The sequence below is a fragment of the Lonchura striata genome, chromosome 3, assembly GCF_046129695.1.
Source record: "Lonchura striata isolate bLonStr1 chromosome 3, bLonStr1.mat, whole genome shotgun sequence".
NCBI lineage: Eukaryota > Metazoa > Chordata > Aves > Passeriformes > Estrildidae > Lonchura > Lonchura striata.
Window position 1 is genome coordinate 49,681,175 of NC_134605.1, and position 22,931 is coordinate 49,704,105.

The 22,931-nt window shown below is 35.4% G+C and overlaps 1 protein-coding gene across 3 annotated transcripts in view; it reads right to left on the reverse strand.

Annotated features, from left to right (window-relative positions):
* Window positions 1-22,931, reverse strand: part of UTRN (utrophin) — a 305,876-nt gene that overhangs the window by 7,929 nt on the left and 275,016 nt on the right. For all 3 annotated transcript variants that reach the window (XM_077782132.1, XM_077782130.1, XM_077782131.1), the window contains 6 exons: window positions 19,237-19,373; window positions 17,562-17,600; window positions 17,254-17,319; window positions 13,793-13,858; window positions 6,157-6,315; window positions 5,558-5,801 (listed from right to left, as the gene is read on the reverse strand). In XM_077782132.1, coding sequence (XP_077638258.1) covers window positions 5,558-5,801; window positions 6,157-6,315; window positions 13,793-13,858; window positions 17,254-17,319; window positions 17,562-17,600; window positions 19,237-19,373 — 711 coding nt within the window. The remainder of the gene's footprint in view (window positions 1-5,557; window positions 5,802-6,156; window positions 6,316-13,792; window positions 13,859-17,253; window positions 17,320-17,561; window positions 17,601-19,236; window positions 19,374-22,931) is intronic.

Here is a 22,931-nt window from a genome sequence, read left to right on the forward strand (position 1 = left end):
GATTAAGCTGAAATTGTTGCTTATCACTTATCTTTTTGATTGCAAATAATGAGATTACTTCTGAACATCTTAAGGAGCAGGTTATTTAAGTAAATCTATCAAAAGCAGATACTGAAGTAATACAAAAGATGATTGCTTTTAAGATCTTTTTGAAACTGAGCAAGTACCTAGAACAAGTACCTATGAGACTTGATACAGAGTTAGAATACAGAATGGCTGTTCATTTGTGCACAAGTTTGCTCCTTGGCACTTCACAGCCTTAACTGAAATACTCAATTTCTTGAAATACCTTCCAACCTAACAAAAACAGTCTTCAGTAAAACTCCTCTAAATCTTATCTCTTTCAGCATGACAATACTAAAGGCCAGCTTTAACTAAAAGAATAAATCAAGAAATTTCAGTCTGCATAGAAGACAAAGAAAAATGGAAATGTTTTCAACCCAGAGAAGGATTTCACTGTCAAGGCACTTCTGTGCACAGTGAATTACTATTAGGTAGTTAAGTAATTTGCTGCTCAGTACCAGGCTTCAATCCAGCTAAAGAGTCCAAGTAAAATGAGTATGGTGATTTTAAATCAGAGAAGCCTGGGATAACTTAACCCAGGCAATTCTGTATTGCCAGGAGCTACTGTCTGAAATGTTAGAGCTGTAATGGTAAAGAGAGGAAGCAAATTTGTCACAGGTGAAGAGTCCCTTCTATACAGAAAAATAAATCTAACTCCAGCAGTGGAGTAACTGCTTGCCCACCCCACAAACAGATGAACAGAGAGATTGTGAATCATCCAAAATGCAAACTTGCACCTGGAGTAAATCTCTGCCTCTGGCCCTGTTCAAGCAGCAACTATGAATAAATTGTGCACAGGTGAATGGGGGTGAATGAGAAGATCTGTGCTGGACACACAAAACTGCAGCACAGCAACACATAGGCTCAATCAAGGATAGTGAGGCACTGCAAAGTCAACAGTTCATGTTGATAGACAGAAACTAAATGCCTACAAACTCAGGTGATGAGTTAGTCAAGGTACCACTTAGTAGCTCTATTGTAAGTGATAAAAGAGTACTACAGACAAGGATTGTCAGTGGATACACTGAGAGAAAACAAAACATACTTTGGAAAACCTTAATGGTAAGGAAAATCTGACATTTATGTACCAGATGTTGCTACAGCAGTCAGAATGAAATATTGCAGCTGGATTTAAAAACAGTCAAAACTCACAACACTTTCATCTCATCAGATGGCAATGCCTGATTACTTCATTTTCATTTAAACATACTGATATAGTTCCAGTGCATAGTTCCAGTGACTGCAATAAGAAGAAAAGCCTAAACAAAAAAAACTCTTCTTCCAAATTAAGGAAATATGATAAGCAGCTGAAGAGTGGGGTTTGGAGCAGAAAGTGAAGGTTTGTGGTAGTGATATAATTGCCTTGATGTAATAATCTGATACTGGAAACTGTTAAATGCAAACCAGTTGAGGATATAGATATAATGGCTTGTATTTACATGATTTAACAATTTAATTGTTGGAGAACTTAAGAAAAATAACAGTAGAAAATCACATTCTATTTGACTCCAATTATATAACACCTACAAAATATGAGCGCTTCCATCCTAACCCACATTAAGTTCATGCATTCTTATTCAAAAGAACTCAGCAGACAGCCCTTAAGCCAGAAACCAAAAGCAAATAGCTCTAGATGTTATTATACACCTGCTGCTTCTTGAAAGAAATAAAAGCAGAGATACTGAGCATGCCTCTATAGGGATAAGGGAGACATTTTCAACTACAGTCTCAGGAAGTTTTCAAACTTCTTTTTAGGTAAAACCAAACAAAAATATGAAGAGAAAAATATTCCTTCTCCAGGAAATTATAAAATTGTGGTTTTGTTTCTGTATTACAGCAGTTTTAAAACCATTTCAAAGGAGATACTTATTTCTACCAGTTTTAACTTTTAGTGCCTTATTTCACTATGCCTCCTGCTGGTGTCTTTCCCAAAGAAGAGCCTGAAGTGCTCTATGGCTTAATGGACAGCTAAGACATACCTGGTCTTTCCTTGACTTCTGCTGCTTTTTGTAAAAACCAAACTAAACCTCAGTATCCCCAGTCTGAATCACAAGAAACCTCAAAAATGGCAATGTTACTACCACATTCATTACAGATTTCTCTTCTTGCTCCAAATTTTTTTCTCCCAGCTATGAAAGAAACAAACTCCTGTGCTCTTCTGCTTTCAGCTGGAGAGGGAGTTGCTGCCTCTATTTACTCTCTGCCTGATCATACAGCTGTTGACAGATGATTTTAGCTCCCTCTAACTTCAATATCAAATACAATATGAAACCTCTATTGAGCAGCTCAGAGAAAACAGAGAAAAATCCAGACTTTAAATGCCCTTCATAATAGGTCTCACTTTGACTTTCCAAATTCAGTATCTATAAAGGTTGAAAAAAAGAAAAATGAGAATGGCTTCTTTGTTTTTTTCTCTGTCTGATTAACATGTTGGTATCAAAGCTGTCACATGCCAGTTCTGTTTCACCTTCCTCTTTGGCAGCCTAATCAATCAGGCAGACAAAAATGACGACATTCTGTGACAGCTACCAATCCTTTGGGCTTGCTAAAATAAAAATAGTATGGTAACCTCAGAATTGTGACCTGAAGTAGACAAATGAGCAGTGAGGATGCATGCATATTTCTGCTAAAGGTGCTCTCTACAGAATGTCCTAGAATGCTTTCATCTAGATTAAGCAGTTACTACATGAAAGATTCTAAATTTCATTAACTCTCTACCTCAATATCTGTGTGTAGACAGACTCACACCAATCTTTTAGAGAAAAAAAAAGCTCCAGTATTTTATACTCAGTAGTATAAAACACCAGTCAGGAGGCTAATGGAGAAGAGGAATGGGGAGACTTGCTGTTGATAGAATAGACAAACAGCATGAAATGCCAGCCATGGCAAAGATATTGCTGAAGGACAGTTGTGTCCTTTCATGCTAGTAATTATATTGTTATATATTTTGAGATTGAGACTTATGAGTAAATCATCCATCTCATTAATAAGAAAAGGTATTCCTTTTACCCCCTAAAAATAACTGGAACAGGCAGTAAAAGCAAAAGAAACAAATAAATATAAATAGGCTTCCAATAAAGTCCTTCCCCAAGCAGTGAAAGAGATAAAGGCTGTCCTAAATGGTAGTGGCCAAGCTGACAAAACAAAAAACATGCTGAAGTGTTGTCATTTTTTTTCAGAAAGAGGGCAGTAATGGAAATCAGCGCTGCTTCATAATTCTATCAATGTCAAAATAAATTTCAAAGAACAGTACTAAAAATTTAAATTCTTTATAATTTATGAATCCCCATCAGGGGAGTAACCTCAACATTCTCAAAGTAGCTTGTGAAACATCTGGTAAATTAAATAATGTTATGTATAGAAAGGCATACTGAAAAGCCACAGATGTGTTATAAAAGAAGTAATGTAGATCTTCTCATATACTTGACTCTGTATGAGCCACTTTATTAAATAACAGAGTAGAAACAAAGAGCTTAGGAAATAATATTTGGAACAATTAGAAGAATGGCATGACTCCCATAGAGACAGGACAATGTGGACAGAAAGCAGAAGAGCAACAGTACACAGTAAATAAGTTGTAAACAGTCAGAAATATTGAAAAATGTCACTTCTATTCTGCTTTACCCTATCTGAACCGAAAAGCTGCAGAATACCTGGAAAATTCCCAAGGCAGAAATTATAACAAAGAATTACTGTCTCTTCTCCCATCCATTTTATCACAATAAAAACGTATATCCTAAAGGTGTTACTAAGAATGGTATAAGATATCCAAAAATATTACAAAATTGTGAGCTCATCCTCAGCTACATTAGGGGAAAAAAAAAGGGGTTTTAAGGAGTGACCAAGTTTCTGCTCTGAGCACTAAGCTGCAAGGGACCGTGGGTTTGGCAGAACATCTGTGTTCTACTAACAATGTTTATTTGCAGATTTTAAACCCTTCTCTAGAAAGACCATATTGGCTACCTATCCCAAAATCATTACTTTATAAATTATCAATAACAGTGCACCAGTTTCTACCTTCCCTATGAAATATTACAATTACTCTAATATTGATTAAAATACGAAAATAACAGTAGCAACAAAAAAATTTACTCTAGATTTTTAGAGGGGTAGGGAAGTCATTGGAACAGATGCATCTAAATCCTATTGAGCCTAGAAAAAATTACAAAGTCAGCCAGTGAAACAAAGAGAAAATACCTTAATCCCTGTAATGAGAGTATGATCTACAGCAGGAACTTAGGCCATTTTTACGTAGCCAGTTTCTTGGCTTAGTTAAATCCCCTACTACACCTGACTCATGGAAGGCAGGAAATACTTGCCTTACTGTACTCTGACCCAAACATAATGATTAATTAGAAGAAAACATTCATGCAATGTGGCAGCAGCTCTCTGGCCACAGAGAGCAATGCACAACTTTCCTAGGCATTGCCCTGGGGAAGGCTGTAAGAAGATCAGAGAAAAGAATGAGGAACAATTCTTATCTTCACTTGCTGCATCTGTTGTTGTGAACATGTGGAATGTGTCATGGAGGTTTGTTTACCAAAGGGTAATTTCTTAATTGGTCAATGGTGATGGTGTTTGGATTGATTGACCAATTAGGTATCAGACTGTCTGTAAGGGGGATGGGTTTCTTAATAAGTATAGTGTAATAAAGTGATTGATCAGCCTGCTAGAATCATGGAGTCAATGCTAATTATTACCCGGCTGGAGGCCTGTGGCGACAATACAAATTTATCTTCATTACTCAAGCTTCCACATATGATATAGTACAAACTACCATCTCTAACAACACCTATGTTGCTCCTGCTATTATGGTGTTATGGTATATGTTGCTCCTGTTATTTTTATAAGCCAGGTGCTGACTCCCAAATCAATCAGCGCTCCTTTTGCCAGCAAGGAAACCCTACGATCTCCAGCTACTAGCACTCAATAAAATCTCTTAGCTCCAGCATTTACTTGTGTGAAAGACCACCTTGCTGTAGGTTATTGGTCTAAATGTGCCACTCAAGAGGAACTGGATTTTTAATGTAATTAATTGCTCCTTTGTATTTCAGACGTATCTTTGGCCATTTGTCTCTGGCATGCTAAGAGAGGTCTGAATGACTTACAGTGACAACAAATGAACATTTATATATTTAAGGAAAGCATCTGGTAAAAGAAGTCAGACATGGGATGTAGCTGGCATCATTACTTGGAGTAGGGTATATATTCTCTTTCCATGATTTTTAATGAATGAAAAGCTATTGCTCTTCCTTGTCTGATTCTCAGTGTTTCCTAAGTTCCCATGATCACTCCAGCACTTGCAATCATGTTCTGCTCATTTGATATTAACCATGGTTTATACTAGATGGTAAGAAAAAATATCTCATTAGAAATGACTGATTCCAGCAGACCAAGAGTACATGGTGAAAATATCCGCAGTAAAATGTCAATGCCTTTTCTCCACGAAGAAATCCATTGTCTAGGAGCAATATGGGGTAAAGTGTACAAGTACCTGCTCGAGCAGCTGCCGTAGCCTGTGAAGCTGAGACTCCAATTGTTTATTGTGATCTTCCAATATTTGCATCCTTGCTTCCAGGCGACCTTTATGCTGCCTCAGGAGTTTAGCTTCAGCAATGAGCTCGGCATCTTCAGAAGCATGCTGAGGTGACACAATAGAGTCAGGAGGTGACGCAAGAGGGTTTATTCCTCTCCGAAGATGTTGCTCCTTTAGTTGCTCATATTCTATCTGCAGACTCCTGGGATATTGAAAAGTGGAGGAGAATGATGACTTGATCAAGTAAATGAAAATAAAACACTTCTTAGATTAAACAACTAACACCACAAATAGCTCAATGTCTTGACTTGTGTTTTACAGGGGATTGAATAAAAGGCAGTGAAGTAAAAGTCAAACTAATTTATTTCTTCACAGACACCTCCCTCTTCTATCTAACAGTGCCAACCTATGCACAACAAATGCCTTGATTGTGGGTTGTTTTCTATTTTTTTGCTAAAATCATTACTTCTAGGTCCTTCTCATCTTCAACATAGTACAGGCATGGCTCAAACAACAACAAAATGACAAATAAGACACCAGTGGGATGATTATGAGACCTTTGCTCTTCCTCAAGGTCAGCAATGATACGCTCCAACTCTCCCCGCTCTTCCTTCTCCACTGACTTGAGTATCTGAGCAGGACTCTGTGGCTGACTCACAGGTGACTCTCCTCCCAGCGTCTGACAGTACTGCTGGATAAGGGCATGCTCATCCTCTCTGGAACAATAAAACAAAACAGATAAAGACAGAGTAGTAAAACATTTATTATGTGAGCAAACATCTCTATCAAGCTGAGGGATTTTGTTTATGGAAAAAGACTAAGCGAGATGAAATTAAGCCTGGAAAACATACTGAAAGGAAACCATATAAACATACAATACACAGGGAAAAAAGATTCATCTGTAGTAAAGGATCAGTTTAGTTTAATCTGTGCATAAAGAACAAATGTTGCTAGTGGTTTGAAAAGAAAGACTGAAAACAAGAATCAGTGGCTTGAAAAGAAACAGTGAAAACAAGAATCAGTAATCAAAGATGACTGTATGAAATGCCTTAAAAATAAATAAAATAAACAAACATCTTCTAGACACATTTTTTAACAATATGTGACATTTTCCAAATTTTTAGGAGATAATTTTGGTTTGCTCAATTTATCTAATAAGATTAGAGAACAAAAAGTTCCATTAAAATTAAAGAAAAAAGATTCCAGTTTTCTCCCCCTATTTTGATATACACATAAAAGACCTTGAAATTCTGCATTGGTAGTAGGTTTCCTTCTTAGAGATTCAGGAACAGAAATGAACTATAGCACTGTCCTCCTCCTGACTCACATGAAATTACCTTCTGGTAAGGAGATAGAAAAGTCCTGACACTTTCAATTATGCTTTAATACTCAAGTGAATTTCGTCTTGTATAGATGTGCCTTACTTTCCAAGTTGCTGGCTTTTCTCCATAAATAAAGTCAGAGGTATAGAAAGTAAAAGATACCATATCCTAAAACCAGTTTACTTGCTTGGTCACTCAAGGATGATGAACCAACAACGGAAAAACATATAGTACTCATTTTTAAGAGACAAATTACTGTAGCAGTAAAAATGATGAAGAAAATCCTCCTTAAATTATTTCCTTTAATTAACTAAAAACTAGATACTGCACACCTTATGATGCCATGAATTATTGGTACAACCTTTACCCTAAGGATCTCTTACAGTCAAAAGCATGGGCAGAACAGAGGGACACATACATGGGCAGTATATACACACATATTAAGATATTATTTAGAAAGGAGACTTTTCCACATTAAAAATATTTTGTGTGCTTTTTTCCTTCTATTGCTAGAAAGTAACAGCTGCAAATTCTGCTATCCACCGGTTATGGAATGAAAAATATTCTCAAGGACTGCCTTTGAAAGCACATGCAAAAAATTCGAAGTTCATTATATGCAAAGTATTTATTTTCCAAATAAAAGTTTAATGGAGATTTTCAAGAGGTGCTAAAAAATTTCCTGTCAGTCACTTTAACATCTTTCATCACAGAATTTCTAAATGTACTGTCTCATTTGAATGAATACTAAAACCAGTTATTTAGAAAAGTATATCCTGGAAGAAAAAGCAGTTACTTCTGTGGTGATAAATAGGCTATAAATAAATGCATGTACAAGTGAAACTCATTAAGTGTCTTATGGGACATGCATATAGATTGGGGTGTACTTCAGAAATAAGTTCAAACTCTTGGGACAAAAGGAGAAAATTGTCATGACAGGAACAGACGACAGTTGAATAAATACTGTTTGTGAAATGAAAAACCTTACTTTATACTGTTAAACTACTGTTAGCACAGTATATCAATTCTAATTTAATAGCATCATCAGTATTAAGAACAAGACAAAATAGCCAAAGATTTAATAAATCCTGATTCGTGGTGTGGCTTTCTTGGAAAAGTACTTCTATCACTTAGCAAAATTATTTGTTCTTTGTAGTACTGCCTAAGACATAATTTGTACTGAAGACTAATCTCATGGTAGAACAGCACCAAATAATTTATTCTCAAGGATAACTATTCACTATCTACCCAAAGCTATCATGTGGACTTCCACTTTCTAACTGGTCATCAAGACTTGAAAATTTAGACATCAAATAAATGTACATCAAGTAATGCTGTGCCTGCTGAAAAATATCCAAACAAGAAAAAATATAGCCTATGACAGTTCTGTCCATTGGATGAAAAACCTAATTATTGAGTTTTGCTTTTAAAAATGAGTAGAAAGTTTAAAGAAATAATGTACATTCGCTTATTTCATAGGTGTCTTAGCTGTTGTCAGTACTACATTCATGAGAAAAATGACAACATGGATCTTCCCTGCAAATGAAAAAATATAATGAATTTTTCATTAATCCAAATATATAGAGAGTTAAATGTAATTGGGGTTGCATGTGCATTTAAGTCCTTTAAAAAAATAGTGACATCCAAGAGTGCTAGAAAAAGAAACAGAAAGAAACAGGTAAGTGTTCCTTTGACCTATTATCTACAAAAAAAACCCAACCAAACACGAAAGCCTTTAACTGCTTTATCTTCTTCACTATTTGAGTGATCACAGAAATTCATAATCACTATTGTTTTTCATTATTACTTCATGTCTACTTAAAATTAAAACAAAGCGTAGTGCAGTTAATGGAGTTTGGATCAGGTCCCAGTACAATAATTAAAACCTCATTGTACTTCTATACCCTTTAGTCATCCTGACAAAAATACCCTACCCCTTTTAACAAAATTTTTGCCGAAGTGCTGTAACCCCTCTGGGAGCTTCAAACAAAATGTTCAGAGTACCCTGTGACTGAAATGGCCACAATGAGCCAAGAGTGACGGCAATTCAATGTCACACCATGGGTGAGCACAAAAACAGAGTTAAAGCAGGCAGGTGAGAGAACACAGTTTTATCACCCGGCTTCAAAACACTGTTTACACATGAATTTCAGTGATCCTGTGTGACTACACATACAGCCTTCTTTTCTGCAAGGGTGTTGATGATGTCAGGAAATGTTCACTTGATCTAGTTTAGTCTGGTTATTTTTATTAGGCATCGAAAAGCTGCTATGTTTTGAAATAGTGAAATAGTTTATAAACAAAATTTAGGACACCTAAACTGGATCTTTTTTAAATTAAGCCTCTGTAAAGCTGGATTTATTACATTTATTGGAATTTGTTAAACCTGAGAATCTGTCAAGATTTTGCATTAGGTGTAACCTCAATTTTTAATGAAATATATAAAGGCTTTAAAAGAAGACTTTACATAGTAAATGTTTACATACTTCTGACTGTATTGTGATCCAGTAGACAAGATCAACACAGCCAAATACAGGTCATTTTATATTTTGGTCTCAAAGTTATTCAATCTAGAAAAAACTTCATTTCCCTTCTCTCCCACTGGTTCAGAGCCTCAGAAAGCCTACTGGAGAGGCTGTGAATATTGATTGCTCTTTTATTAAGCATCACACGTTGCAGCTGACAGCATGCTTTTCTCACAGGCACTTGATAAAGGAAGTCTTCTGAAGCAAAACTGTATTTTTACCGTGTGTTCTAGCTTTACTCTGTCTTGCAAAATTACTAGGCTGAAAAAACACAGCCTTCAACCTGCACCAACAAACTTCATGACTGCAATTAGGATAGATTCATTAGTAGCACAGGAGTCCCAGGACAGGGCTTCAAATGACCTACAACATAAGGTCATTGTTCTACACCAGGCACATCCTTTCATTTTGAGAATCTGGGGCATTATTCTGTAGAAGTGGTAGGAGATGGTGATCAGCAATCAAAATAAAAGCATCATGTAAAATTTAATTGCTCATTCTTTCTTGGTGGTTATTTTATTGAATACCCTGTGTGCTTTGAGGAACAACTAGAAGTACACAAAGTCCTCTGACAGCAGAGGTTGCAGTTCCTATTCTGAATTTCACCACAGTAAAAAGTAGCAAATAAGACATCCCAGAAGGTCAGACTTGAAAGAAGTACATCTCAGAGAAAAAGAACACCCCAACAAAGAAGTCCAAGGAAAACAGCCTTTGAAGGGCCATATTCTCTTTGTGGACATATGTTTTCAAAATGTCTATTCCAAAACAAGCATTGTGCATAGAGGAAGCAAGAGGCAAATAAAGCTGCATATAACCTCACATTTATTTGACTATGCTGTAGAAAGAAATATAGATTTTTTCACTGTCACTTTTCATCAGTGCATTATTTTATCTGATTAAGTAAACTGCTAAATTTGATTTAAGATAGGAAGATGTGGCTATTTGTGAACTTACTTCATTGACAATTTTCATTTTTGCTGTAGATCTTATACTAAACACCATGTGTTCTAGTCCAAATAAAGTGTACCTTGACCTACTGATGCTATGAGACATACTAGAATAAGGATGCAAAAGGTACTCAAAAGTTCTTTATCTAATTTACTTGGTCTCCTAATTTTACCATGCCGTGAAACAAAGGCCTCCCTGTGACAAGATACTTTTTAACCCCTTATATCATGTCACAGTATTCAGTTACTACATACTGGGGCTCCAGTTTGACTTACACCACATTAAGTAGCAGTGCCAGGTAAAAGTATAAATGACATTCACTTCTGAACCTGTTCCTACTTCTGAACCTGAGTGCAGAGTTCCATAACAAATAAAATTCCCAGTATGCTTCAACACTGCCTTAAGATGAGTGTGAAATAGCATCAACAATGCCCAAGACATAAAGGTAACTGGTAGTAAAGGCATGAATCAGAAAATAGCTATTAATCATCTACATTTATTCTGAAAGTATTTAAACTATGCCCACTGCAATTCACTTCAGTATGCACTGGTTAGGATAGTTCATACCTTACAGGACTACTCTAACAATTTTTATTTTCATTCTACTACACCATGATTTATCAAATTGTGAGGCATAGCTTTCTGTTAGGAACACTATTTATCATTCTTTGTTATAAAGACTTATTTTTTTCCTTATGCTCATTTTAGTTTGTGAATAGGTAAGTCTGATTTAAAGATAGAGATGCTTTTGCATAAGTTAAAGCCAAATAAAATTCATCACAACATTCTAGTCTAAACATTTGGAACTGTCTAATGTCAGCAGAAGATGACATGAAGGGAAAACATTTCTATTAAGTGTATTTGTAGCAGAAAATTCATGCATGAGAGTATTAGAATATTTTAAAAGAAGCTGGACATACCACAGTAGAGACTGTGCCTTTTTTTTTTTTTTTTTTTTTTTTTGCTATCTACAACTATTTTTCTGATTAAGGAAAATGCATTTTTTAATGGCATTCACATATCTTTTGAAAAGTGGAGTGTTATAAAAGCTTAGTCAGAGAGATAAAAGTCACAAGGACATTCAAGAAAACAGTCTAGTTAAAACCCAAGAATTATCTTTGATGAGAGCTTTCTTAATCAAATGGCATATTTCAAAACATTCCTGAAAATAAACTCATTACGTTTAACTAAGAGTAGAAGTTCTCTTATTCAAATGTAGATGACTTCTTACATAATCTCTGAAGCATGAAGAATGTTAAAAGTATTGTGAACTTGACAAGACCAAAGAAGTAACTTTCAAAATCAAGTGCTACACTGCCTCTGTTCTATATTCACAGTAAACTGAAGGACTCTTCAGGACCAATAAAAATAAGATAATGAAGCAGAAATCCAATTATGAGAAATAAAGAATTTGATTTCCAAACTAGTAATTGTTTCCTGAATATTTGAAATAATACTGTATTAAAAAAAAAGAGCTCTACATCTACACTGAAAAACCATGTATTCACATTTCAAATTGCTCCTTTGAATTCTATCCATATAAGAATGGTTACACCATCCTTATTTCTATGTTAAATGGAATTTAAACAATAAGAATAGGTTTGAACTATAATCCTAAACTCCCAGCATTTCAGCGATTTGTGATCAAACTGGGATACAAACTTCACAGCTCTGTAGTTCCTTGGAAAAACCTCTCCATCACGAAGGGCTGTCAAGCACTGCAACAGGCAGCCCAGGGCAGTGATGATGCCTCACCATCACTGGAGGCATTTAGGAGACTTAGATTTGGCACATGGGAACATGGTTTAGTGGTGGACTTGGACAGTTGACTTAATGACCTTAAAGGTCTTTTCCAACCTCAATGATTCTATGAATATAGTTTAAACCACAGGCCTTCAGAATTTTGAGTACTTCAGTACTTATGCCTTAATGAGAGCATGCATTGTAATCTGCAAATAAAACAGAAGGTGCCAGTGTGTACAAGGTTACTTTCTTGCCCATATTTTGTTTGTGTAACAGTCCCTTGACTGAGACCTAAACTCAGAGGTACCTCTCACTCATTGGTACACAAGCTTTTGATCTTGATTATTTTTCTAAGGAAAAGGAATTCAGGGAAATTGCTTTAAAATCAACAGCTGATTTGCCAGTAAAAATCAAGCATACACCCTGCCTTTCACCATTGGGATGGATGGTTGTTTTGTCTTTGTATATGAGTAGGCTCATTAATTTCAAATTAACACAACTCAAGTGTTTGAGCATTTAGCAGCCTTCAAGTTTGCAGCTCTCCTGCCAAATGACAGTATGTTTGCTCTTCTTCTTTTGTGGAAGGGAAATCAAAAGGGAATATTTTGGCTGCATTTCTCTCACTGGTGTGTGCCAATGACAGAAACACATTAAAACAGTTTGCATGAAAAATTTTTATTTAGTATGTAAATAGAGTTAATTAATCAGGAAAGAGGCAACGTTTAAAGGGGGTCACATGTGCTTCTTTCAAGCAAAGTATTTTAAATCTCAAATTGTTAGTACACTACTAGTGTACTACCTATCTATAGATAGAATAATTTCATAATTAAATTTTAAAGCAGTAAATGAAAGTATTACTGAGACCCACAGTATTTTTTAACTAAAGCTGAACAAGACCATTTCAGTTTTCCACTTTAAAAATGCTGATGGTATTTGTCAATAACTTAGAAGAGGGAGAGTCCGAGAGTCCTACAATGCTGATTTAATTAACTGAACTGATGATAAAGTGAGGTTAAAACATTTGTTTCTACATTAAAAAAAAAAAAAAATCCATCAGCAATTCAAGGGGTTCTATGCTTTACAAGCATAGAACCAATGCATTTAAATTGGTTTTTACAACAAAGGTGACACATAATTTGAATAAAAGAAGAAAATTGGTAAAATTAATGTAGGACTATGTTTATTACACAGGATAATTCCAGGTACAAACAGATGAATCAGCAGCCAGAAAACTGAAATATAAACAAGAAGCAGCAACACTGTTCTCGCTCAGAAGAATCTTCAAAGTACAGATGATATTTTATTTTAATAAGGAAGTTGTCTAGGGTCTAGCAAAAGCCTAGAAAAGTTTTTTTTTTCTTTTATACTATGATAAAAGCAGAAAAGGAATACAAAGTAGAACACACAGTAGTCACATGAAATATCCTCACTTTTGAAGCAGAATGGCTGACAAACACAGAGTTCCCATACACCGTCAAGTGAAAATCATCAAGTTTTACAACTGGTTCTTGGAATAATTAAACTTACGGAGGTATCCTTGGCCTCATACTTATTAGCTGCTCTCACTGGCACTAATCCCTGTATTAGAGCTGCTGAAGATTTTAGTATGAACCTATAACCAAAGTTCCTGAGAGCCATAGTGAGCCAGAGTTACTTACACGCTTCCTGTGGTGGAGCTGCTGTCCATGAGGAAGGAGCCATTGGTCCTTTCCATCTGTGCAAGCCTGAAAGGCAGGGAAAGACCACAACTTTCAGACAACATGCTGCACAATTTAAACAGAAGCAGTTGGAAAATAAAATCTACTTAGAAACACCTCATGTATGGCAATCTTTGTATACATGATTAAGAATAAAATCCTAGATTTTGTGATGAAAACCTATAATCCAGAGGACTTTTATGCTATGAAACTTGTGCTATGATTAATTAATTCTACCTTGCCAAACAACAACAAAAAAGTGTATTTTCTCCTTCTATCATAATTATCATTAGCATCACCACAACTTGCATGGCAAAATTAGTTAAAGAGATGTTTTCACAGATGGTTTTCTTTTTGAATTTTCTAAAGCTGGACTAACAAAAGAGGATGAATCCTTTTTAAATATAGTACATGCAATGTCTGAAATTGTGCTCGGCAAATAATACTACACTGTAGACAGACAAGTCCTGTGAAAAAGAATAAAAAGCAGTATAATTACAGGGAATCATTGCGTACAGTTCCTCATTTTGGAAGCAGATTATTGGACTGTATATACAAGGCCACACAGTTCTTTAAAATCAAAGCAGAAATTTTCTATCTATTCAGGTTTCCAGGAAAGATGTACCTTGTGTACATAAGAGACAGACATAAAAATTTAGGAACACTTACTACTCTATGCATATATTCAACTGCACCAAATACAGCTATTTACTTTACTATAAATTATCTTAATTTCATATATATTTTTGCAAGTGCATTATGTATTACTATAGACATCTTCAAACTTCCTTTTGAAGGGAGTATGCAAGGCCCTAAAGATCAGGGAACTCTGGTGACTTATTTTAGAATGGAGCAAGTTTGCCCTTCCCTATATTTGTTAGTATTCTTGAGGTAGAAGAAGAAGAATAAATGAAGGCACACACACACTGGATGTCATCTTGATTGTCTATTCCACCTTGGCTGGGCTGGGACATTGTGCTCCAACATCTTCCCTGAAGGGAAGAGAATCTCTGAAGTGACTCAGGACAAATCAGATCATCTCTGTTCTAGGACATCTCGAACAAATCTAGTTCACAGTAAGCAACATGCTTACAAGTAACATATTTATAAAGCTGCTAAGCTCAGCATCTTTAAATCTTTTGATGAAACGTAATTTTAGAAATTCATCTTCACAGTCCCTTTGTCATATAGGGAAATAACACAACCCCCATTACTTTTAAGAGAGAAGGGCCTGCCCTGTATCCCTTAGAGAGTAACGGATATTCCAGCTCACAAATGTAGATTGTATTATTATTGTCACATTTAGGATCTCCAACACTAATGAGGATTTGCTTGGGATACTGTATGGAACGAGCAGATAGACCTAATTGAGGAGACAGCAAAAGGAGACAGCGAAAGAACCCCTAGAGTCGCAAAGAAGCCTTCAAGATCGGATAAAAACTGAAAGCTGAGGAAGGAAATTAAGAAGCAACTCAGAGGTGACAGAGCACAACAGAACAGGGAAATGGTATCTGATTCCAGGCAGGGGATTTTTTAAACAGAAAAGTGGGAGCTGAACTTCTCCAACCAGTGACAGAGAAGGCTTTAAGCCCTAATATACCATTTCTGCTGGGCAGTGTCTTATTAGGGAAGCCCTGATAATATTTCTTTAAAGATGCTTAGCTGAAAAGACCAGGAAAATAAAAAATATTTAAAATATTTACTATTGTATATGCAACAAAGGACACAATAAATATTATATGATAGACACAGGATTATGTCTTCTTTTTCTAGATTTTATTACTAGAAGAAAAACAATCCTGACTAGTTTTAGACAGATAGCTATGAGGCAATTAGTAGTAAGTTTTCGATTTTGCTAAGCAGTGCTGGCACACAACAGGTACAGATTTAAGTTTGTATCCTGAATGATAGTTCAGTACTGCACAGTCCACCTTCAGCTAATCTCATCCTAAACAGAACTGGTAAGAGGTGAGGGGGAGGAGATGGAAAACAGCTATTGGGATCTCCACTAACCCTTAATGAGAGTCCAGATTTTGAGCTTCATCTGGGCACAAAAAGCCACAGTATTGTGGCACCATAGGCTGAAAAAAAGACACAGATAGACAGAAAATTCTTTCATCTCTCTAGAGAAATTTAATTTGTCTGGTTCAGGGGTTTTAATTGATCACAATATGGCCTAAGTTGTAGAATCAAAGAAATGATGAGTGTTTCATATGAATGATGTTTCAAATAACTGAAAAGCTCTGTAATGACTTTGTATGTCATTGTGCCATACTACTAATGAAGGATGAAAATATTTGCTGTTGGGGGACAAAAAAAATAATAGGCTGACTGTGGGTAGCCCTTCAGCTTTATTTCCTGCCCTATTTTCTCTTGCTGAAAAGATCAAGTGCAGCATATCCTAGGCATTTAAAAATTAGTCTGAAGATTTTTAAGGTGCCCATAAATGTTATTAATTTAAACATGCACTCTGAATTTTTATTCAAAGAAATGAAAAAGTTGAAAAGTTGTTTTTGAGTCATAGAGATCAGATACAAGAATAAAACCACTTAAAAAAAACCTAGACAGTTCCCATTGTACTTATTTTTGAGAGGGTGTCTCTGGTAAATGTTTCACCATCATCATTAACTCCAGATGACAGGAAATGGCCAGTGCCAAGGGAAGTTTAGGTTAGATACAGCCAAAAGTTTTTTCTGTGAAAAGTAGGTCTGGTATTGGAATAGGTTGCCCAAGGAAGAGTTGGAACCACCTTCCCCGGCAGTGTTCAAAAGGTATGTGGGGGTGGCACTTGGGGACATGGTTTAGTGGTAAACAAAGTCATGCTGAGTTCCTGGCTGGGCTTGATGATTTTAGAGGTCTTTTCGTGCCTTAATGATTCTGTGATCATCAGCTCTGAATGTACAGAAGTGAGGTAACAAAACTCAGAGACAGTGAGATGGACTTAGCATAACAGACATTTTATCACAACAGGACTAGGCTGGCCCCACAAAAGCCACAACATAAAACATCTGTAATTACAACCTACTCTGCTAAAAACCAACAGTAATGCAGAGCATCAGTCTATCACAGAAGAAAACAAAACCTTGGATCTAATATCCTACTGAGAAAACCTATATAGAGAACAAGTTCAGTTTATTTCAAAGGTTAAAAATGAAGAAAGAAACCAATAATGGCACTTTTTAGAAATAATGCAATTTTGCAACAGCTTCCATTCTGTTTGAGAGATGATAGATTTAAAACACGTATTTTACTTTTAATATGACTGTAATAAGAAGCAAATGATTTAAAAACATTTGACTTACTTCTAAGTACAGAGAATTATATCTTTTTAATTAATAATATCCAACCAGTAGTGTACATTAAAAGCTGCAGAAATCAACCACAAAATGCAATGAACTAGTGAGAAACCATGACTCTCTTACCTAGTAGCATACTGTTCTATCCTGGAGTGTGTGTCATCATGAAACAGCTGTGGAGACTGGGATGGACTAGTTTAAAAATAATAATAAAAAAATCAGTGATGTCTAAAGCAATTAATTATATAGACAACATTATTTTTAAATCAAGTTCGACTGATGACAAATAAATACATGCTCAGTATTCCCAAGGGCGTTATTGCTTTGGGTCAGCCATGCCCTATAGTTCAGGGACATCAGATTAGCTGCAACTGAGTTAAAAGAAAACAACTGGCAAATGAGGCTGTCCAGATAAAGGGGTTCTGCATACTCACTCATATTGCTCCGGCCACATACTGATGAGAGTGATAGGACTGTAAAGAAGACACAAAAAAAAAAAAAAAAAAAAAAAAAAAAAAAAAAGAGAGAGAGAGAGAGAGAGAGAAAGAATGAAACTATGAATCAAAAACTTTAGTATCATTTCAACAATAGAAAGCAGGAGAAACACAAAATATTTTAGATATTTTAAACAGCAACCCACCCTGAACAAGTTACAACTGATGTAGAAAAGATACAGCAACAAATACTTGTCATGGAGAGACATAAGACTGACATACATACTTTTGTTACATAAAAATCAATTTTTTAAAAAATCCAAATCAGTGTTATTGATTGAACTACCATTCATAAACCATAATAAATTAATTTAAATTCTGCTCAAGCACTGGAACTTCCATTTTAAAGTAAACAATAAAATGTATTGAAAAGAAGTGGGGTGCAAAAACCCCACCAATAAGTCTCCCCTATAAGTTACAGTTATCAATGCTTCTTTCCCTTATGCATAAAAATAATGAGGTAAATATATTGTATTATATTCTAACACTTGAATAACTATAAAATATTTTTTATTTTATGTATTTTTTTATTAGAAGGATTGTATTACTGAGTTTTGCAGGGAGGAGAACCAATACCAAGAGTTTTCTCAGCATGGTGCTGACAATTTATTTGTATATTTCCCACATGACTGGACCAACAGAATTTTATCCTGACCTGTGATTATAGTTTTAGCATTCCAATTTCTGGCAGCACTGGCAAACTTTCATCACATTAAAGCAGCTTTGATTTCCTGTGTGGGTGGCAGCTGAAGACTGCCCTGGTGGGTAACATTCGAATGTGCATTGCTTCCTTAGAAGCCAGGCTATCAGTCAGGCAGCTTTCAGATTGCTTCCTCCTGTCTTTCAAACTGCTAATGAGAAGGTTTTGTTTACTTATTGCAAATGAAAGGCACAGCCCTACAGTCATGAAAGCCTTCAGACTGTGGCACTGGCACCGAGCTGCTGTGTGAATGCAGTGTCTTTGCTGAAGCCTTGGATGGGCTGTTGCTAAGTGCTGCTGTGTTCAGACAGGGCAGCAGTGCCACAGACCCCAGGATGTGAGGGACAGTCAAGCCATGAAACTAATTCTACCACCTTGTCAACACATCTTAATTTTTGCTCTTTTAAGAGTGTCTTTTGCTGACAACTGCCAAGTGAGTAAATAAAGTGGAGCACTTCTGTCAGCGCCATAAATAATACCATGGAGACACTGAGAGTGCTCTCTCTGATTAGGCCGCCAATATTTCTGAAGCCTGTAGGACTCTAATTAACTCAGATATTTCTAATTCCAGGAATTCTGACATAATCAAATAAGCAGTGCAGTTCCAAAAAACCCAGTGTCCTCAAAAGTATTCTCTGTAAAATAGCTACTCAGCCCCTGCCAAAATTACCTGCTTTGTCCTTTACCATGGACATTGTAAAGTCCATGGCTTTATAATACAATGCTGATAAAAATCTAAGCATAAAATATGTTAATTTAAAAATAATAGAGAAGATCTGCAAATAATGTGAAACAATACAGAATAATATAGCACAAGGCTCTGCAATTGTTTGCTATCTTTTGAGTTTCAGCTTTTTGTTTCTGATGGAACAGGCTAGTGACTCCAGAAGCCACTGCTCTATAAACCAAGCTTACGTCTCCAGGTTGTCACCCTCCAATACTGTTTGCACAGGTAAGTAGCCAAGTCGGGGATGCTTTGCAAAATACTTCTTTGACCGAAATTTATTCTTCAGCACCTTTGTGAAGTCCCGTACGTCTTCCCCAGATGTTGTCTTAAAAAAAAAAAAAAAAAAAAAAAAAAAAAAAAGGAAAAAAAAGAAAGAAAATTCAATATTGCTAAATAGTGCTGATTTAATGTCAATATTATTGATTAATACTGCTGGTACTGTCCTGAAAAAGAACACAAGGAAGAACTTTAAAATTTCAATTATGCTAAAATGGCCTTTGTAGTGTCCCAAGATACAATAATAATACTAAAAATTAGTATCATGCACCTAAAAATTCTCTTCTACTGGAAAATAATAGCAAGGCTTCAAATTCCCAGCAATAAATGCATCTACCAATTACTTTATAAATTAAAGACAATTTGACACAGTTTCAAGTCTTAAGCTAAACATTTTTATCCAGTCTTATAAACAAAAAAAAACAAAAAAAAAAAAAAAAAACAAAAAAAAAAAAAAAATCAAATTTTGAGAAACACTTTAAAAAGGGTAAAAATCAATTGGTATAGCCCTCACTGCTTCCTATACTAGACCTACAATAGAAAACTTTACCACAAGATGGGAATGGTATGTGCTAAACCATTCTCTGCTGCACCAGACAATATTTTCATTAGCTTTTTCTCCAGTTACCAAATCTCTTCCTATAGGATTCCGCCACTACCTGTAATATTCCACAGTCAAAAAAATGCACTGATGAAGTCATGGCCAGTGTACAGGCACTGTTCAAAAGCACAGGCAGGCCTGATAAGAACAATTGGTGGCTGAAGTAACAAACTCTGATTCAGTGGTCTCCTTACTACCACAGAGTAAGATTAGGACACAGACTACCCATAAGATTCTACAAGTCGAAATTTACAAGTTACAATCAACATCGTCCATCTCTCCCAGCAGCCTTTTTTTCTGGTCCTGACTGATGCAATTTCTTCCAAAACTGGTAAATGTTTGGTCCCATCCCTCTTTGCTCCCTCCCTGCCCATCACCCTGTCCTGAGAACAAAATTAAAATTTATTCAACTACTTTTAAAAATGCCTTTAACTAGTGATAATCACAGCAATAATGGCAGCACTACTGTCATTATTCAGCTAACTTCTGCCACAAAATCAGGGATACATACAGGCATAAAATACAAGGCAAAAATGGCAATAAAGAGATCTGCAGGAAGAAACAATAGTATAGAGTCTGCCTTTTAAGTGTATGTGCACACACTGTGCTGAGTATTTCAACAGAACATCCCCTTCCAACCAGGACTATTGAGCATTTTCTCCTGCAACTGCAGTAAAGAAAGCACCTCCAGAATTACCTGAAGATTTGCAACAGCTTTTACAGACTTCCAGTCCAGGCTCTGTAACAAACTACAAATTGCATTTCTGTACCCTCTGCTTCAGGAGAAGTCTGTTAGCATCAAAGGATGCCAAAGCCAATAGACAACCATGTGGAAAATAGATAGGAAGACTTCACATTTGTCATCTTTTTCTCAAAGTACTACAAAGAGGCCTAGAGGCAGGTCAGGCAAACTATTCTCTGCTGTCAAAACCTAAAAATACTTCCATATTCATCTATATGTTTTAATGTATGTATAATATATGCAGTTACAGACTCTGTAATGCATATCAGATGAACAGTAAAAATAGTAAAATAAAATGGTGTTGGTAGGAGCCTCTCATATGTGTCTTTAAAAAGTAGACAACAAACAGAGCAAATTTGTGACCAAGGGTTATTTGAACCCCTGAATTTTAATAAAAGTGAATCCATGGAGTGTTCACAAAATCATTCACAAAAAGCATCTCTCCAACCACTGCACCATAAAAAGGGTTGTTTTCTTTCATGCAACAGTTACTTCAACAGATGGAACTCTGCCCCAAGGCCAAGGAATTAATGTTTTAATACCTACACATTGTAGAAATAATGCCAGACTTTTTCTCTGGTGAATTCTTTATTTGGTATGACAACCTGATTCTCGGAAAGAGGACTATTATGACTGTGTACTCACTGAACACTGCAAATACTAACCAGTGCAATTTGAGCAGATTTGAAAGAATCTATTTTAATTTACATGTAATTAAAATGCAACTCTGAAAAATGTCTTCTATTTTTTTTTTCTTTTGGGCATATAACCACAAAATGTAATCCAATCCAAAATCAGGAGAAGTTAGATGCACTATAATATTTTCCTTTAAAGAAAGAATAGCTAGGAACTGTTTTGTAGAATCTGTCTTCTAAATTAAAACTGGCAGGCACATTGTACACTTCCTTACATCATGACATCTTGGCTATTTCCACACAAATCAATAGTACAAACAGCACCATTGCTACAGAACTACTTCAAAATCAAAGAAAGAATACTTTCCTTCACTGAAAATTCAGTACAAAGACGATGCCTTCAAACTGAATTTAAAATCTCAGTTCTTAGAGCAATACAAAGTTCAAGAAGAAACATTTAATATCCATGGCTGCCATATACAACTAAAAAATCGTAACAATTGACAAACTGGTATCAGTACTCTTCAATACAGCAGCCAGGCACAAACAGAGTTATAAGCAACAAACTAAGATACAATTACTTGTAATCCAATAAAAATTTAAGAAACTAGGAAAGCAGTAGAAAAAAAATGAGCATGGTGAAAAACATTTTCCATACATATCTTAAAAACCCAGCTGGTGTATGCTTTCAGTATATTGGAAATAGAAAAAGTATTCATTGGTAAAAAAATAATACCAAGATTGTAATAAAGTAATTGTGGAGCTCTGAACTACATAACATATAATATAGGAATTACAATAAATATATGAAACATGAATATATAATATAGAATACATATAATACATATATATAAAATTTCATTTACTTCTCACTATTCTCTTTTTCAAATGAAAGTCCGCGTTCTTATTCCTCTCACTGCACCTAGCTATGTAAAAGGATTAGTCTGCATCTAAGTCATCATTCTCTTAATTACATTTATTATAGCTAACACAAAGCCAATTAGCTGTTTTAATATACACAGAAAAACTGATTCCCAGAGAAGATGTGAATCTCCCTAATATATTCTGTCATTAAGCCCAGCCACATTAATATAACACAAGTGTCACTATTGAGAGGATTTCCAATTCAAAAAAATCTAAAAACAAACTGTATAGGTAGTTATGTAGGTCTACTCCCAAATTAGAGGCTAAGAAAATCTAACAATATTTTTACACATCTGTGCAAAATTCTACATTAAAAACCTTATTTCTCCATCTTTTCAGACAAAGGTTATGTAATATGAAGAATAAACTAGAACAACTTTGCATTTCTACTACTTAAGAAAGAATTATGTTTTCACATGCTTCTCACACCCATCTCTAAATCCTGGATGAAAGAAAAGACATACCTGAAGTTATTATAATGATTTTTTTTTTTTTTTCCCAGCATCAAGAAAACTAAATTGCAAGCTAGGAGAAATGTAAAATGGCATTACAGATTAGAATGCAGTAACTACATGTAACTATGAGGAGCAAATGGTCCTAATCTGAAATTATGAAGCAATTCTTACCTAAAGCAAATATCACAAAAGTAATTGCAATGGAGAACATATTCCTTAACCCATTCTCCAAATAATTTTAAATTTGGTA